A 19,743-nucleotide genomic window follows, 5' to 3' on the forward strand; every position below is an offset into this window, starting at 1 on the left:
CTTTTCACCCAGTCAGTATTCCTTATCCTACCCCAAAAACCCACTCACTGCCACACTTGGTTCCAACTCACGGTGACTCTACATGGCACAGCAGAGGGTTTCTGAAGCATCTCTAAGGGAGGAGAACCCCCTCAGTATTTCTCCCTCAAAAGCAGCTGGTGTTTTCAAAGTGCTTACCTTGTGGTTAGCAGCCCAACACAACCTACCACACCAACCTGAGCTCTTTCCCTATCCTAGCATATGACAGATACTCTTCCAAAGTAGGTTTCCTATTTTGCAACCAATTTATAATCATACTAAGATGTGGTCTGGCCAGGAACTGGTCTACCTCTTTTGGGCTTTTGCCTTTGCCTTGAGGGAAATTTGGAAGGAAGCTCTTTACAAGGATGGGAGTGAGGAAGGCTGCTTCTAGATCAGTTCCAAACTTGTCAACAGTTGGAAAGAGAAGGAATGCCTGATTGTAGGCAAGGGGTGAAGGACCTATGGAAAAGAAAGGGCAAAAAACGGGAAGCAGGTTCACACAACACCACACCACATACATTCACTTCAAATTTTATTTTGCCTCTTGCATGATCTTCAGATGGCTTTACAGTTGTTTTCTACAGAAACTGAGATGTGATCTAAACAATGTGTCATTCCAATCTTATTGAAAATTTAACCATGGAACATGTCAGCATAGCCAGCACTTTACGACCTTAAGAGTGATGAAGAATTAAGCCTGGACATCGGTCTCACAGTTTAACATCTGTGGCCAGAAGCCTGGCCGCAATGATTATTAAAAGCCAAAATAACGAAAGTCACAAGCAAACTTCATAAAAATCCTGATTCCATAGGGGGTTGACAACCCTCTAGATAAAATGCTCGTGTTGTCCACTAGTGTTTGAGACACACCCTAATGGAAAACTGAGTGACAATCAGCCCTTGGAAACAATATGCCCCTCACTTCCCCTTGGCCCTTCAAAGTGCACACTTGGTTCCAGCTTTCTAAGTGATCTGTCAAAGGTCACTACTCTGACTGTGAAGAGGCCATCTTCCTTCCCTTTGTTTAACCCAGTCACTGCCCTCTCAAGCCTTGGCTGATGTAAAACTTAGTAGCAAGTATCAAGGTTCTCTCAAAGCTCACACTGATGGGAGATCTAAGAAAGACAGCATCGCAGGCTTCCTTTTCCCTGCCCCTCAGCTTCCCCATCACTCAGTTCAAACAACTGATGCAAAACCTACAGGGAAGCAAGATAACTGAATGCTGTTAGGAATCTCTGAAGAAGCCATCCAGCCATGATGAGAAAATGGTTCCTACAGAGACTACCTGCCAGCCTCTTGCTCAGGCCCTTTGAAATTATCAAATCCAAATGAAAATATGTGAAGTTCTCAGAATCAGTGATTAAGGGGAAAGAGGAGGAGGAGTTAACTATAAAGCATAGGTTAAAGGATGTTTATTTGTTATTTCCTTTAAAAATTAGATATAAGCATGCAAGAATTAAAGATCATGATTTAATAAAACCAGTACTTAACAGGCCTTGAAATTAAAGGACAGCTGATCTGAGGGAATTGGGACCAATCAATCCCTAAGCCCTATTTGACAGGTGTCGAAACTAACATTTCACATGCTGATCTGCTATTGAGGTTAATTTCCAGAAGTGACTGCACTCTGCAACAGACTGTGTCCTAGTTACAGAAGTTAGGCTCTCGTACCCCAAATGGTCATAGCCTAGCCCTGTGTGGGAGGCACTGTGAAAATAATAAAACTTCTGTATGGAAAAAACAAACCCACAAAGAAGTAAAGCAAATTAATTTTCCACTATGATTTACATTTTTCAGAGTGCCATTCTGAACTAACACCCTTTCATTTTCAAAAGGGGAAAAAAATTACAGAAACCGTAAACATAAAGGATAATCCGGTTACAGCTAATTTATATACAAAGAAATTTACAAGTTTGTCATTTTGAGGCTTTGCCACAAACAACTGCACATTCGTCCCTACACAATCCGCCTGAACCAAAGGTCGCTACAGGAGACAATTGGTCACGGCTTTACAAAAAGCAGGAAAACTGCCAAAGAGGGAAAGCATTCATTCTACTTAAAACTGCCACAATCATCCCATTTGGAATCTCTACCCAGAAGCCTCCAAAACTACGGAATCTTTCTCGTCTCTGCTAAGCCCCTAAAGAACAAGAGGCATCTCATTCACTAAACCAAGGATGACAGAGTGATTGTAATTACTCTTCGGTGAGAAATGCAACCACACTGGATGCAGACAACAGTGCTGACTACATTTATTAAGGAACCGCCCTATAAGCCTAGATTAGAGGTCTTGGCACCTAACAGAAGACCCAAAAGGAGGAGGCCCACACCTGTTTCACACAGGACTTGCAGCAATACCATCTTCTTCCAACCAGTGGGTAGTCTGATGTGTGATCGGTCAGTGTTAGAGTCGTCTTTGTCTCCAATTCCTTTAGCTGATTTGTTTCCACTCCAGACACTGAACTGTGTGAAGATCCCAACCACCACCCACCAGGTAGAGCTAAGAGACTCGTCGACAGTTCACAATACTAATAAATGTCACAGGCTCCGGCCAAGTATAACCACATCCTTTGGAAAGCCTTCCATTTTTGCAATTTCAAAACAGCCTAACTTGCTGTAAAATTCCAGAATTCTTTTATCATCTGGTCTCACTTCACAGAAAGCACCCCGGGAACCTAGAAATAAAACACAAATGTTTAGCGCAATAAATATTTAACACAATAAATATTTAACACACAAATATGCTGTGGTTGAGTGCTCAGCTAAACCGAAGATTCGAATCCACCAGCTGCTCCTTGGGACAAATTTTTTTTTTATTTTAATTTTAACAATTTATTGGGGCTCATACAATTCTTTTCACAGTTCATATATATACATACACCAATTGTATAAAGCACATCTGTACAGTCTTTGCCCTATTCATTTTTTTCTCTTTTCATCTTTTACATTTTATTAGGGACTCATACAACTCTTACCACAATCCATACATATACATACATCAATTGTATAAAGCACATCCATACATTCCCTGCCCCAATCATTCTCAAGGCATTTGCTCTCCACTTAAGCCTTGGGACAAATTTAAGGCCAACTGCGTCTGTAAAGATTTACAGCCTTGAAAACTCTCTGGGCCAGTTCTTCTCTGTCCTCGTGGCCCCTATGAATCAGAATCTCACCCAACGGCAATAGGTCAATGAATTAAAAATTCAGTAGTCAGTGAATCTCTTTCCCTACAAATAAAAATCTTCCCAACAAAGAAGGTATAAAAAAACCTTAAAGAATATCCCTGAGAGGAGATGAGTCAGTCAGGGTGCGATGTAGCACTGATGAAGAATACAGGTTTCCTCCAGTTCCTAAATGTTTCCTCCCCCCCAACTACCATGATTCGAATTCTACCTTGCAAGTCTGGATAGGGCAGAGGTTGTACACTGGTGCATATGGGAGCTGGAGGCACAGGGAATCCAGGGTGGATGATACCTTCAGGACCAGGGGTGTGAGGGGTGATACTGGGAAGGTAGAGGGTGAGTGGGTTGGAAAGAGGGAACCGATTACAAGGATCTACATGTGACCTCCTCCCTGGGGGATGGACAACGAAAATGGGGTGAAGGAAGACGCCAGACAGGGCAAGATATGACAAAATAATAATTTATAAATTATCAAGGGTTCATGAGGGAGGGGGAAGCGAGGAGGGAGGGGAAAAAAAGAGGACTTGATGCAAAGGGCTTAAGTGGAGAGCAAATGCTTTGAAAATGACTAGGGCAAAGAATGTACAGATGTGCTTTACACAATTGATGTATGTATATGTATGGATTGTGGTAAGAGTTGTATGAGTCCCTAATAAAATGTTTTAAAAAAAACGAACATCCCTGAGTAGAAAACACGCAAGGTGCACGTGCACATGCCTCTGCGGGGCCACAGGGCAGAGCCTCTTCCAGCATCTCCCACAAGCCAACAGGCACACAATGTCCCAGACACTTCCTCTATGTGACTCAGTGACAAGAACAGTGCTGCCTCACAGAAACAAGCTATTTAAATTCCCCCACAAAGGGGACACCACTGACTCAAGGGGTTTAAGTAGCAAGTGTGTGATCAGTGTCCTCTACTGAGTCAGCAAACTACCTGTTTTTGCCTGGCCCAATGGCTAATGTTCTGATTTTGTTCGAAAAGAGTTGCTTTGTTTAAAAAGAAAAAAGAAAACTCATTAGAAACCAGACAAGACTCTCAAAGCCTAAGATATTTACAACCTGCCCCTCTTGAGCCATCATCAATTCAGAGACCAAAACACACCGTGTAAATTCACTCCTTCCTTTTTATCCTGTAACACAGTCCAATCCCCACCATGCCCAAACAGCAGCGCCTACACAAGTGCATGCTCACCATTAGCCTTGAGTGAAGACAGGAGGCAAGCCATCATGCTTTTGGCCACACTTGGATCGGTTACTTTTTTATGAATATCCATCTTTATCAGAGAAGGAAAGTTGGCAAGGAAAGTTTCTGGCAATACTTCCTGTTCTTCGTGGAAACTCAGCATTATTTTCTGGAGGAAAAAAACAAATCTACTGACTCCCAGGAACTGAGCACCCTTTCTCTGCTCTTATGCTGACCACCTGATGGTACTGCCGATGGGGTGGTGCTGCGCTGTTCAGTGCAAGGTCAGCAATTCAAACACACGAACTTCGGAGCAGGGCAAAGATGCGTCTCGGCTGCTCCTGAAAAGATGTAGTCTCGGAAACCCTAGCTGGGGATTGCTGTGAATCCAAACCAACACGATGGTGGTTGACGTGGTTTTGGGGTTTGGATGCTAAAAGTTACAATGGCCAGATGTGGGACAGCAACATATCAGCAGCTCAATCACAAGCATACTGTAGTGTCAATGTCAAGATCCTCCCAAGTAAACAAGGCCACTCAACACTGGCCTTTCTTACTACCTAGCCATCTAGTTAGGGGCAGAAGGTACACAGTAAACAAGAAAGAGAATGTGAGTACTTTGGTAGGGGAGGAGGCCTGCAGAATTCTGGTACTGGGAAAACAAAGTGCAACAACATGGAAGAACAAAAGATAAGGTCACAAATAAGACTCTAAATAGAGAGTACTTATTCTTGTCCAGCTGTTCTTTAATAGCATGTTTAATGTACCACTTATTCCTTAACAATAAGGAGCATATAGTTATACATGTAATAATGATATATATATATGTATAATGTGCACATATGCACTGTTATTAATATTTTTTTTACTTTCAAACCATTGTATTCAGACCTAATCGAGACACACCATTCCCCAAGTCAGTCATATCAAGCAGTGTTGGGCAGTCACTACCACAACCAGTTTCAAAACATTTTCTTCCTTCTTGTACTCCTCGCGATCAGTTCCCCTTTACCACCCATCTCCTGCCAGATCCCCAGGAACCCTATGAAATAAAGATACATTCAAGAAAGGATTTTTTTTTAAATGCTCATATATAAGCCAAAAATCTCTGGAGCCTGGTGTTTTAGTGGTTACGCGTTGGGCTACAATCCTCATGGTCAGCAGTTCAAAACCAGCAGCAACTCTGAGGACAATTCTTACAAATTGAGTAACATGCAACATGCTTCAAAAAGGAAAACGTCACTGAACTGAGACAGGGCAGGAAATGACACTAAGGATTGTTCATAACAAAAAATAAAACCCAAATTAAGAAGTTCACCCCTCTTGTTTTCAATTACACTAAAATAGGCATTATTACTAAAGAGGCAAGCAAGCTAGCCTCCTATCAAACACCAAATAAGATACTTTTGAGGAACTATTATAACAATGCTCTCAAAAAACTGTTTTAACCAAGGGAATGATGTAAAACATCATGCTACGAATTAAGTCCCAAGTAGTGGTAATTGCATAATACGGTGAACATGTGTGTCACTCAACAGGTAAAAAATGGTTAAAATTAGGACTTTTTTTTTTTACTATATATTTCATCCCACCGTAAGAATAAAAAGAATAGACCCTGAGAATCCTTATTTTTAAGATTTTAGACCATACTTTACAGAAGCACAGTTCCCACCACTCTACACCTCTGCATTACCTCAGCCTCGGAGAGCTCCTTGTCACCATTGGGCTTGGTGTACTTCTCCTGCATGAAGGGGATCCAGGAAATTTTACATTTTTTAATGAAGGGGGTCACATCCACGGTGCCGAGGGCATAACCACATATGCCATCCTCATCTTCTAGAACAAAGCAGTAATCAAGACTGAGAGAAAGCAGTCCTCCTACTAGCCTGCTCAAAAAAAAAAAAAAGAGGGGCCAGAGTGAGTTTAACACAAAATCTTACTTACCAAGATCTTACTGCACTTGAATAACAAACTAAGCAGTGTAAAATGGTGTCAGAGCATAGTAAAACATAAAATAGGTTTTAAAAATCTCCCCCCCACCCCGCCCCACTCATTTTATCTCCCCTGAAGAGCATGCCAGACCTGGCTACCATATTAAGTATATATTCCCAAATCCAAAAACGGACCACATACTTGTCTCCAATAAGGTCAGGCTGACTTTGGAAAGGTAAACCAACTCCATCGTCATACATCTCTCTGCAAATCTTGTACACGGACGCCTGGAAACACAACGTAGTTAAGCAAAACAGCAAGACGAAAACGGCGGCAGCAAAATCTAATACCAACATGATTTGTAAGTCTGCCAAACTCTCAAGAAGTACCGCCAAAAGATTGGCCTGTTAGCGAGAGATCCCCTCCGATTTGTTAAAAAAAAGGTTTATTCATTGGGTCACACATGCAAAAAGTGAGTCTAAGTAAGAATGAAGTTTTAGAAAATACTGAGGATTGTCTTTGTTTGCAGGGGTGGTTTTAATAGTAATAAATGCAAAATCTAGCCAACTGTAAGACTAAGCCTTTGTGCTTCATGTTCATAGTACTAGATTATTTCATGAACCAGGTTTGCTTCTTTCTTCAGCCAAGTCAATTGATTGTACATATTTCACAACCAAAACTTACAGTATACTAATACATGAGGAGGCTTCAAAAAGTTTATGTAGAAAAATCCCATTAACTTTTCATTAGTTTTCATGAATTTTTTGAAGCCTCCCATGAGAAGCAACTTTCCAAAAGCACCTCATTTGGACACACTGACTCTCGCAGGCCAGCCCTAACCAGCCTTCATTTGACTTGCTAAGGGAAGGGCCGAAAGCACAGGATGCCACAAGTCTGAACACCGTGGTTCCTTCTCAAGTCTGTCTGCACACATTCCCCTCCTCCTGTGGCCAGTGCTTCCATTCATGCTCTTCATCTGAGTTACATACCAGGGGCACCCAAAAGACGGAATTGTTTTCAAAGCTAATTAGATTTTTTTACAAAACTACCTTATCACCTTCAAAGTACTCGCCATTATTACACTTAATAAATTTGTCAAATCTGTGATTCCATTCGTGGAAACATTTTTCCAACTCATCTATTTGGATGGCTGAAAGCACCTCCCTTGTTCTTTTCTTCACCTCTTCTCTGTTGTCAAATCACTGTCCTTATGTCCCTCTTCATTCGCAGAAACAAAAAGAAATTGCATGGAGCGAGGTCAGGTGAGTAAGGTGGAGTAAGGTGCTTGAGGAAAGAGATTTTCTTTTTTTTCCAAAACTGGTGCACTGAGATGGCTGTGGGGGCAGGCGCATTGTCATGGTGGCAAAACCAGGCCACCTGCCACAATTCAGTCCCCTTCTGTTGCACACTGTTAAGCAATCTATTCAGAACCTCTAAAGCGAAAGTTTGATTAACAGTCTGACCTGGTGTAACTAGGTCATTTTCGTGCACTCGCAAGTTGATGGACGTCCAGAATGAGGTTTGTGATCATTCGACATTTCACCTTTTTTGAAACGTGAAAACCATTGAATATTTGTGTTTTTCCCACAGCACTGTCCTTGTAAGCTGTGTTCAACATCACAACAGTTTCTGTAGCGTTTTTCCCAAGTAGGAAACACAATTTCACAGCCACAAGCTGTGATCTCTTAAATCAGTCATCACAAAAAATGAGGTGTGAGTGACACTGCTTTTATGAAAACATCCATGTGACCAGACAGAACCTTCCCAGACGACATCACTAACTCAACTAACTCACGGCAAGTTGCTCTACGCCTGCCTACCAGGCAGGTAAGATGTCTATGACCAAAGCTCCCTCCATCCAGTGGAATTCCGCTTTTTTGGTAGCCCCTCGTTTATGTTCACATGTACAAGAAAGAGTTTTAATTATTCAGTCTGAAGGAAAACATTAACTGTGCATCATAACCACCCAACACCCTGGTGGGTACATAATTACCTCATCTTTAGGAAAATATGGTCTGATAGTATAGACTTTGGAGGTAGGAGTCAGTGGAGGAGGTTGAAAAAAGAGATCATTTGCCCCATCGATTGGCAGCAAACGCTGTGGGAGGGAAAAACAGGAGATTGGTAAGTGCTGGGAGACAGGCGCTTCTTTACTGGCTGTGCACTGCAGACTACCAACTGACACTAACTGGCTACTGCAGGCAGGCCTGAAGGAGAGGCTGTACTACTGCCTTACTAATACAAACACCTCTTTGCTGGGGGAGTGTTGCTGAGTAAAAACTACCCAAATTGAGTTATATAGTGGCATATTAATGGGGATTTAAATTTATGGTCAAAACAAAAAAAACAAAACAAAAAAACAATAAACAAACACAAAAACAACAAAATCTATTCCAATTATGACAATTTTTTTTTTTTTTTAAGAAAACAATCTTATAGAGACCATCTCTACTAAAAGATGGCAGAACAGAATGTCAGGAGGAGAGGTTTGGTCTGAAGAGGGTTATCTGTCCAGGAGACGCTTTATCCCCAAAGCAATGCGCTTCAGTTTGCTGTGCGCAGCAGAGCACCTGTTGGGGGGAGAAAAGTAGACGCCTGAAAAGTCCATGAACAAACTCCAAGACCAAGGAAGCTTCAGTTTTTGTTCAAATTTTCACCAACGGACTGTTTTTTCAAGCACAAGCTTTTATTTATAAAACCACGGAAAAAGCAGCCAAAGCCCTTTCCCATTCACTTGCATGATTACTCAGCTGTGTTGCTCATGGAATTTCCCCTGGCAGACAAGCATGCGCGCATTGTGCATTGCGGGCGCAGATTAAAAGGCTGTGCGACCTGCAAAGAAACAATGTGAAGTGTAAACCTAGAGCCGCTGCGCGTCGCGGGCGCGGGGGAATTGGCAGCATCTCCTTCAGAAATTACTGTGAAAGAGGAGGAAAATTTGATTTAAGATCCATCTATGTAACTAAATTGAATTTGGGACCAGAAAGCCTTCGGCAGACCAATCCTTCCAGCCATCTGATGCGCAACATAAGGTTTCTCATAAAACAAAGAAAATGTCAATTCAGTTGTGAATTCATATTGATACCTGGAACTCTCCTGCTAGACCACCTCTAAAGGCCCAGGGTTCTTGGTCTCCAATTAAGAACTGTGCTGAAGAATGACTACGACACCCTGTTGAGATCAGATCCAAGCGGAGAATGTTACGAGAAAGGGGATTTCCTGGGTCTCAGACGACGTCCAACAAACTAACAAACACTTGGTGGAAATAGCTCTCTAACAATTACTAACCCAGGGTTTTCAGGGCAAGGCTGTGATAATAACGACTTTTAAAAACACACCACGAAATTCCAACAAGTGATGTTTCTTCCTCCCGTTCATGACTACCCACTGTTTCTAGTTTTACTGATACAGGACTGAAGTCCTGAGTCTGAGTACAAGTTTATACTGTCCCTGGAGACAAGCACACTGCTTGCTCTTCAATGAAATCACAATATAAACCGAAATGAATGAGCTAATGAATGAGACAAACTTATTATCACAGCCCATGAAGGAATTAAACCTGTCTGAAGTCACATTTTACAATTTGAGGAAGGGTACGGGAAAGGGAAAAGGGGGGAAAGGGGTAATCTTGTCAGAAAACTAAGGTCAGCAGAATAATTCAAATACAATGCAACTTTTTCCCTGATGAGAATCCAAATGGAAACTTTAGCATGCTGGGCCTGTTTGATTCTGACGTCACTGATGTTCCTTTTAACATTCTTTTGTTAAAAGTATGGCAGCACCTGGCTCCTCTAATCAACCAGGATCTGCTTTGCAATGCACTGAACCCGAGCGTGGGAAGGCAAGCTCGGAGGCCCAGATGTCAGCAGAAAGACCACTGCTTGCAAAGCTTCATGGGCAAGAGGAGTAGCCGACAGTAAGACATCATTTAAAGCAAATATTTGGAGCCCCAAATCACCTGCCTAGTCTTCTGACAAGATAAAGCAGCGCAAAACAGTTCTTTTCCATTTGAAGACAGCATTCTACCTCCTGTTCAAGTTAACAGTCTCATCAGTACAAGATACAGTGTGCTAGTCAGACAGTCCCAAAGCAACCACGTTTGTTCTCGTTTTAGGCCCTCTCAAGAGGCTGAATCTGGGATGGACATTTTTTTAAGGGCAGGCGTGTGTGTATACATATATATATATATAGTTTTGGTTTGGGGTTGTTTTTAAAAAATATATATCATGTAGTATTTGTAAAATAGATATGAGGGTCAGAATTGGAGTTAGGAAGAAAACCCGCCCCATTCCATAACTCAGTGCAATTTACACTGGGGAGTGGGGAAAGAGGGCGATGACTGTACCTCTCAAACTTTAAGATCAGCCAATTTTCCCTAACCCCTACTTTGAGACCACAATATAACTAGCACTTTTAACTATTACGGTAAAAAGCTGCATGTACGAAGAGCTGTGTAAATGAAAATATGGTTAATGCCTCAGTCGCTGCGCAAACGTGACTTCAGTTCATGCCTACTGTCTGCAAATCTACCTGAGCTACCTCACAGATAGACCTTTCAACTTAAACTAATTAATCATGACGCGCTGTGAACATCTGCCGCTGTCCATCCAATAGCAGTAGACACTTGTGCTGAGGATTCTCCCATCTGTACACAATGGGGAAGAAGACAATAGAAGTCATTAGTAATCAAAAGTACTACATAGCCACATTCTTTAAAGGACTGAATGCCAACTGGAGTGGAGCGAGGAGGACAGCAGAGCTCCAGTCGGGGATCCCCCAAGATGACTAGGGAACGATGAAAACACTCTCTTGTCGGGAGTTTGGTGTGAGGGTATTGTGAATACCAAGGTTATTCAAAACTGCTACAAGAGTTAGCTGTGCAAGTATGGAAAGCTACTAACCCCACAATTGCATAAAGAGCAGTAAAAAGCCTTAGGGGAGATAGGAACAATACTGTGCCATAATCAAGAATTTCATTTTTAATAACTCAAATTAAAACTCGAGTATCAGTATTTCAGATGATAGGCTTTTAAAGGGCCCTGGTGGCACACAATGTTAAGAGTGCCTGGCAAGTAACCAAAAGGTTGGTGTTTTAAACCCACGGGCCGCTCCCCAGGCGAAAAGATGTGGCCATCGGCTTCCGTATAGATTATTGGCTTGGAATCCCTATGGGACGGGTCTACAGTCCTATAGGGTTGTGTTGAGTCAGAACTCCAAGCTCAAGGATTCAGATTTCAGGTTCACTCCCTGTAAGGCTTCCTTATGGAAGTCTAAGGAAGTCCTTTGGTGGGGGGGGCATAAACACATAAGATTTAACTACTAAATGGAAAGCTGGCGGGTTGAACCTACTCTGGGGCACCCCAGAAGGCAGGCCTGGGAAACTGTTTGATCACAGCTTACAAACTGCACGGGCAGGTAAGCTATGGGTCAGAATCGACAAGATGGCTGCTAGGATGATTTGGCCACAATTGAAAGCAAAAAACTTCATTTGACAACTCGTACATTTAAGGGCAGCTAGTTACCACAGACAAGAGGAATTTTTGAACCTTTTAACAAGAAGTCAAATTCTCTCTTCTACCTACATTAGGAAACCAAAGAAAGTGCTATATTATTAAATTAATAATCAAATATTTTAACACAGGAAAACTCTTTATTTTTAAATACTTAAGAGCCAAACGATGTGAAAGGCAGCACATGAGACACTGCATTACTATGACTGTTGAGTCGAAGCTCACAGTGGTCAGCTCTCTTGCACAGTCAAGCCCAGGTAGCCCAGAGTATTTGTGACTACTATGAAGAACTGTGACGTTATCAGTCAGCCTTGCTGCCTGCTGGGTGCTATATGTAAGTCCATGACATATTCCTTACAGCTGGATTGAAAACCTGGAAATGAAATGAAGTTCCTGGAAACACTTGGCCATGCTGGTGCTTTTTACTAAGTTTGAGAATCTTCAAAATCCAATTTTCAAAGGGGACATACAAAAGGCTATTTGCGGAGGCAGAGCGTTTGCAGGGGATTGGAATCCCCATCCCCTATTACATCAATTACTTGGTAAAGGGATAAGAAAAAGCCACATGAAACAATACTAATAGCACCAGAATAGCCTTCCACTAAAGCTCGCATGCGCACAGGGCTGGGAGGATGGCTTCCTCTTGCCAGGCCCCTTAGGTCACTTCAGCAATTGTTCTGTTAAACACGCATTAATGTCATCAAGACGCAGCAAGCAGCAGAGAGCTCACAGAGTCACATTTCACAGTGTCTGCATCTCCAAATCAGGTCAAAGTGCTATATGGGATTCCATCCAGGAAGCATTCAGTCAGAGCAAGTTAAAGTCAGTACTTTCTAAACATTTCCATGATATTTTTGCTTAATTAACCCAAGGGAGAAAAATTCATCTGCTTAATATAATTACTGAGACCTGCACCCCAAGTTTACAACAATGCCTACCTTTGAAAGAAACCTATCCAAAGAATCGGAAACTTGCCAATTCCCTAAAATGTTTTTCTCCCTATGGGATAATTTTTTTGGGGGGTGTGGGGTGGTAAGAAACATCGTATTTGAGGAGAAGAGATCATTCCTGTTGCACCTACCTAACCACTGTACAAAAGACTTCACCATAGACATTATACTCTTGATATCCCAAACGTAGGAGTACATGTCGTAAAGGATGGTCCGGTTGGCGCAGTTGGAGAGCCGTGTGAACATCCCCATCACTAGTCCGCACAGCCCCTCGAACTGCGCTGCTCGTGACCGCCACTCCTCAATCTAGAGGGGAACAAGAGGAGACACAAGAACTGGCACATTTAACAAAGTCATCTCTAGTCACATGAATACATTAAAACGTTTACTACCAAGTACCTGCCAATTTATCCTGAGGGAAAAAAATAATAATCATGGGCCTAACCCCGCATAGTAACAGTTTCTCTCCCCAAATGGACAAAGATTACTAAAGTAGCAAACTCAAGACTTTCCTTCCCTTCCGAAGGTCAAATGATGGGACTCAATGTACCAGACTGAACAGTCAACATCCACTTAGAAATCACATCTGAAATCTGGTCAATGTGTTGTCATTGATGAACCTCCTCCCGAGCACATGGGACCCATCCAGCTAGAACAGCAGGTCAAGGAAGGGTACTCACTTTTTCAGAGTCTTTTCCTTTGCAATTGACACTAACAACACTGCTATTTGCTCGAAGCCACTGGAACTCCCGTAACATCTGTGCTCCTTTGGGGCCATGTTCGTAAGGAAGGTAGAAAAGATCAGCAAGTAACTGCAAATCCTCCAGAGTCACTGGTTCTGCAGTGTACAAAGGTTTTTCATTAGGACCAGGCACAAACTGCTCCTTGTTGGTCTGCTCATCTGTCTGCATTGGGGCAACATCACTGTTGCAGTCATCCTGCATAGACATCTCCGGGGATTTGGATTCAGCTAGGCTCTCTTTATCTGTGTCCATTGGTTTCAACTCCTCCGCCATTTTTGCCTCAACAATTTCCGTTAGTATCTGATTGTCATTCTTGTGATCTGGTTCCTCTTGTTTTTCCACTACCATGTCCATGGGTTCCTCATCGGGCTGTTTCTTTTCGTCCTCCTTGGTCAGAGGTGCAGGCTCTCCACTCAAGGCTGCCCCCTGGCTCATAATGGGCTCCTGGTAAACGGTTGTAACCACAGTCGTGGCATTTAAAGAGGGTGCTGCGACTAGGGGAGCCCCATCAACCACGCTGGCTTTAGCTCCACTGTGTGCAACTTGTCTACCTGTCAACAACAAAAAAACGTTACCACAAAGACAATCAGGAATTAACAGAACAAATCCGATTTAGAAAAAGACTGCTTCCTTGCCATGTTGTAACTGGAATCTCAAATAAGGTAAGCTCTATAAAAAAGTGTAACTTCTCTAAACCACTGGGAGGCAGGTGTGATAAAACATCCCTATACATGCCAACATCTAATATTTTTCCCTTCTGAAAATTTGTATTTAAGTATCTATTTCAATAAAATATTTTAAAATAAACTAGCATTCCATCAAGACAGAAGTTATTTAAAACCAAAAGTAAGATTTTTTTTTGCTTCATTCTCTATGATCCTTCAATTTCATCAGAGTTCATGTCGTGAGATAAGCCTGTGGTGAGGCACAAGGGAGTGTTCTTTCCTTTGTGGCTCAATCATGTGATCCAGCACTCCCTCCCCCTTATAAAACAAGGCCAAACTCACTGCTGTACTGATGAGGCACGCCAAACTCCTGCAGCCATTCAGTTAGCGCGAGCTTCAGAGCCATCTGTGGGCTGTAGAGCACATCGGTTTCAAGGTCTTCATCACTGCCCTCATTTTCTAGCTTTATCTGGATTGATACAGTGCTGTCTTCACTGTCAGCTGTGAGGAAAGTGCAAGCATAAAACCGTTGTTGTGACACAGGTCCCTGCCCGCGAGAGAAGTAAAACCACAGAAGCAATAACTGAAAGAACAAATTTGAAACAAGAATGCAGACATTCCACATGAACCTAACACACTGCTAAATAAATGTAAAACTTAAACATATTTATCTGTGAAAACAAGATTAATTTTAGTCACTCAAGAATCATTTGTAGCATGAAGAAGTACAAGACCCCATGTTTTAAATCTGTGTCTCCCACAGTGGGCAATAACCACCCTCTCAGGGGTACTGGAGCAATCCTTTGGGCTACAAAAGCAAATACCTACATTTGATCCTGGATTAAGGGCCTCAGTACAAAATTTTTCATTGCCAGGGGAGATGCTAATAAAAAAATTTTTTTCCTGAAAAGTGGCGGAAAGTCAAGTAAATTTGGGAACCTATGCTTTTTTTTTTTTTGGCGGGAGGGGGGGAGTAGGAACCTATGCTTTACATAAAGATAACATTCCCTACCTCTAGGAGTTTATACAAAGACGCCCTGGTGGTGTAGTGGGTTAAGTATTAACCACAAGGCTAGGTGTTATATACCACCAGTTGCTCGTTAAAGGAAAGATAAGGCTTTCTACTTCTGTAAATATGCACAGTCTGGGAACCAACAGGGGCAGCTCCACTCTAGTGTACAGAGTCACGATGAGGCAGAATCGACTTGCTGGCAGTTAAGAGTGAGGAAGAGGATTATGACCAGGTGAGGGGAACAAACAGGAAAAGAATTATGGGCATGAAAATAAACCCCCTGTGGAAGACAGAACAGGAGACTGATCTAGAGCCCCAATACAGACTGCTACCTGTAAATGTACCACAATAAAGGAAAAATTAACAATTTTGAAAAAGCTAGTGAGGATGGCCCATGATGAACACGCTAATGTCATGGTGTGTACATGTAAGAATTGCTGAATTGGCAAATACTTTGTTATTTTTTACAATGAAAAATAAATAACAACCCAAGTGGAAGGCGAAATTTTGAGAATGACAAGGGCAACGAATGTATAAGGGTGCTTTACTCAATTGATGTATGTATGGATTGTGATAAAAGTTGTTATGAGCCCCAATAAAAAGATTTATTAAATAAAAACTAATAATAAAAGAAAAATAAATAACATTCTCTTCTTTAGAACTCTATTAAGTATTTTCTTCCTAAATAAATTTACCAAAATAAAAAAATAAACACATTACGTAAACTTAAGGGAAATCTAAATGCTATATAGAGTAACTCAGTGCTATCTAATCATCCAAAACATTCCATTTGGAATCAGGGTAACAGGAATATAAGACTGACTACAAAGGCTTCAAAGGCTGAGTTCTAACTTAAAAAGGAATAAAGGAGGCCAAGACATTACGTAACTTATCCAAGGCCATTCAGAATGTCTTTTATTAAAGTCTTTCTTCTATCATATACATTATCTCATTAACAAGACTAATCAATATAGCTTAATAAACTGCTGAAATTGTGATGACAAAGAAATACATACTTGCCAACAGCTGTAGTGAACTATATTCTCAAAGTCAAGGGTCAAGTAGAGTCTACTCACTCATTACTACATCCTTTCTCACTCCATTCATATTTGATTTGTACCATGTAGCAAGGGTGTGGATAGCAACATAATTGGCTTCAAATTCACAATTTGGGTTAGTCAGGACTCCTTTTAGCCGTGGGATGAGTTCTGTGGATCTTCCTTTGTATGGACCCAGAAATAGCCTCTTCTGATCATAATCATTAGCATGGATGTTGTCCCAGATGACTGGAGCTCTCTTAATAATCTTAGAGACCTCTTCAATAGATTCGACTGGAATTTCTTTAGAAACAACTTTGGGACCTAGAAATAATGATTACTTGTTAGATCATCACACACGGGTCTTTAGAACATACACCACATATGACTTTCTATTTTTCCATGTGAGATATAAGGTTTCACAATGATTTTTCTTCTTAAATTAACACAGCACATATATCTTTTGACTCAAAGCTTGATTTCCCTCATATTTCCTCAGATTTTTGCAGTCAAATTAGGTGTAGAAGTAGAACTAGTAATCAAAAGATATTTAAATATGCTTCTTTATACTGCTACCATGTTAATAAGAAAATTTTCACACTTTATGTACATTCTAATAAAACCTCCGACAAATCCCAATTAACCTAAGCTATAGAAGGTTTTATGCCTTTCATCCCTAGAAGGAAAGTTAATAAAACGAGATGTCTACTAGCTATCAATTTAGTATAACAGCTTTCAGTCCCCCAAAAAGAACTGTCTCCTAGGACTGGGATCAATACCTTTCAGCCCAATTCACTATAGGGTCTATGTCAGTTATTCAGAAACTGATTCATGGTATAATCGCCAAAGATGTACCTTGCAGCTCATGATAAGAACTTAGGATTTTTAAACAAAAGGGTATTTCAGCAGTGAAAATTAAGATTTCTGGCACTGTCTCAATTTTATAATTTTAAATTAAGCAGAATAGCCACTTCCTCTAGAGTCTAATTAAAATTTTACTACATTAACATTAAAGTTAAAAGCTTACCTGTCCAAAGCACCTCAATTCCAGGGAGAAGCTTTTCACCCACAGTCCTTAAATAAGGAGACTGAGAGACATTTGGATAACAAAAAGTGCCACAATATTCTGAATGTGGAGGAAAAGTAAAATAGTTATTATGGCAAAAAATGTCTACCAATTATAAACTCTATTCATCCAAATGACAAACGTCTCCCATATCATGTCATGTCCAAAAGAAAATAAATTCATCCACATAATCTTATTATAGTCAATAAAACAAGCCAACATCACAAAAAACTAAAGTAGGTAAAGTTCACTTAAGAAACAATTATGAAATCTGATCTTCCAACACAGTACAGATTCTTCTACAGTCACTAGAAATATAGTAAGTTTACTAACAAAGATACCATTTTTAGCATTTTATAATTTTAACTTAATTCTAAATTGCTTACACTCCTCAGTTACAATCTCAGAAGTCACGGAGAATGAACTGATAACATAGCTAGCTATGAGCATTCAACTGCAACTTAAACTCTAAGTTGGAATGAACTAATTCTTAGTATGACTTCATTAAACATTGTATTTGAAAATTCATCTTGTATTAGCTTACTAAGGCTCACAGCTTGCTATACTCAAGACAGATATATTTATAAACAAATGTCAGTCTAAGAAGTCAAATCTGTGGGAAAATGTGAGAAATTTTGAGGAGCTAGAAACAAGCATTGTAGGGAATCAGTAAAGAAAAAGAAAAAATGGAACAAGGGGAGAAAAAGGATATTTCTGCTGTTCAAAGGGAGGTTATGCGTTAAAGCAGCCTAACAGTACCTGATAACAAGCTGGCTACCAGAACCCAGATGAGTGTGGAGAAAGATAAGCAGAGGAAGGGATCAAAATAGGAAAAAATGAAGCTTGATTGAGTTAAGAGTGATGTAAACCTGTTTGTTTTCAATAATCCCCTCCTTTGAGAGCTCAGAAACCCATAGGGACAGCTCTACCGTGACCGATAGGGTGGCTAGAAATCAAAATTGACTAGATGGCAGTTGAGTTTTCTATTCTTTAAAAAGGTCCTTGTGACACTGTCTGGTACGCGTTTGCTGAAGGCAAAGCCAGCAGTTTAAATCCACCAGCTGCTCCATCAAAGAAAGAGGCTATCTGCTCCCTTAAAGATTTACAGCTTCAGAAACCCTAAAGGAGGGCTGTTAAGAATCAGAATTCACAGATGTTTCTTTAATACTGAAAACCTAATATTCTTACAAGCATGCCTTGGTAATACTGCGGGCTTGGTTCCAGACCACTGCAATAAAGTAAGACAGTTTCATATCCCAATGCATGCAAAAGTTCTGTTTGCCCTATAGTCTACGAAGTATGCAGAAGCACTAGAAAAACTGTGGATTACTGACATCAGCAACAATATGTGAGACACAAAGGAAGCACACGCTACTGGAAGAACGACACCAACAGACTGCTCGGTGTAAGGTTGTCGTAAACCCACCAGTCTCTGGGAATCATAACAAACAAGCTATGCCTATCATCCTAACACTAACAGTGAAGTCTTGCATCTTTTGCCCATTCCAACCAGGAAACCTTTTCCCGTCAAGCTCTTTCCGATTGTGGTCTATAGGGCTTTTAACAGCAAACTTTTCAGAAGCAGACCCACCAGGTCTTCTTACTATGTGCTTCTGGGTAAAAGGAAGCGCCAACACGGCGATAGGAGGAAAGCATATCAGCCCCTTGCACAACCCAGGGTTGCTGTGCCTAGTCAATCCATCATTTATTAGTGCTTAAAGTTTCTCCAACTTAAGATCTTAAAAAACATCTTCAAGAAGAATGATTCCAACCTTCATGTACCAGGGATGAGGAGTGGGAGACAGGTAAGAGAGGTAGAAGGGGTTACGTGGATATCGGCATGCTTACAAACGCACAAAAGAGCCCATACATGTTCTTTTGAAAGTCACGTTGTCCTGGAAGACTCGTTAAATTCGAAGGGGCTTCCAAGGGAAAATGGAATTGGAAGACAGTGGAATTTTCCAATGAATCTTTTTGAAGTCCCCTCCCATGGGTGGCACAAAAGGTTAAGTGCTAGACTAACTTCCCAAAAGGTTGGCAATTAAAATCAGATTCATTCCTCCCCCCAACTACCATGATCCGAATTCTACCTTGCAGGGCTGGAAAGGACAGAGGCTGTACACTGGTGCATATGAGGGTTGGAGGTACAGGGAATCCAGGGTGGATGATCCTTCAGGACCAAGGGTGTGAGGGACGATGCTGGGAGAGTGGAGGGTGAGTGGGTTGGAAAGGGGGAACTGATTACAAGGATCCACATGTGACCTCTTCCTTGGGAGAGGGACAGCAGAGAAGGGGGGAAGGGAGACTCCGGATAGGGCAAGATATGACAAAATAACGATGTATAAATTACCAAGGGCATATGAGGGAGGGGGGAATGGGGAGGGAGGGGGGGGGGGAAAAAGAGGACCTGATGCAAGGGGCTTAAGTGGAGAGCAAATG

General features: G+C 41.3%; 1 protein-coding gene across 1 annotated transcript in view; it reads right to left on the minus strand.

Annotated features, from left to right (window-relative positions):
• Positions 1–540: 540 nt before the first annotated feature.
• Positions 541–19,743, minus strand: part of OGA (O-GlcNAcase) — a 29,684-nt gene continuing 10,481 nt past the window's right edge. The window contains exons 6-16 of the mRNA XM_075534364.1: positions 17,266–17,364; positions 16,278–16,562; positions 14,532–14,690; positions 13,462–14,075; positions 12,913–13,087; positions 9,407–9,492; positions 8,315–8,419; positions 6,523–6,608; positions 6,083–6,275; positions 4,399–4,558; positions 541–2,696 (exon numbers count right to left, since the gene is read on the minus strand). Of these exons, the coding sequence (XP_075390479.1) occupies positions 2,560–2,696; positions 4,399–4,558; positions 6,083–6,275; positions 6,523–6,608; positions 8,315–8,419; positions 9,407–9,492; positions 12,913–13,087; positions 13,462–14,075; positions 14,532–14,690; positions 16,278–16,562; positions 17,266–17,364 (2,099 nt within the window). The 3' untranslated portion in view covers positions 541–2,559. The remainder of the gene's footprint in view (positions 2,697–4,398; positions 4,559–6,082; positions 6,276–6,522; positions 6,609–8,314; positions 8,420–9,406; positions 9,493–12,912; positions 13,088–13,461; positions 14,076–14,531; positions 14,691–16,277; positions 16,563–17,265; positions 17,365–19,743) is intronic.

The sequence above is a fragment of the Tenrec ecaudatus genome, chromosome 16 (assembly GCF_050624435.1).
Source record: "Tenrec ecaudatus isolate mTenEca1 chromosome 16, mTenEca1.hap1, whole genome shotgun sequence".
Taxonomy (NCBI): domain Eukaryota; kingdom Metazoa; phylum Chordata; class Mammalia; order Afrosoricida; family Tenrecidae; genus Tenrec; species Tenrec ecaudatus.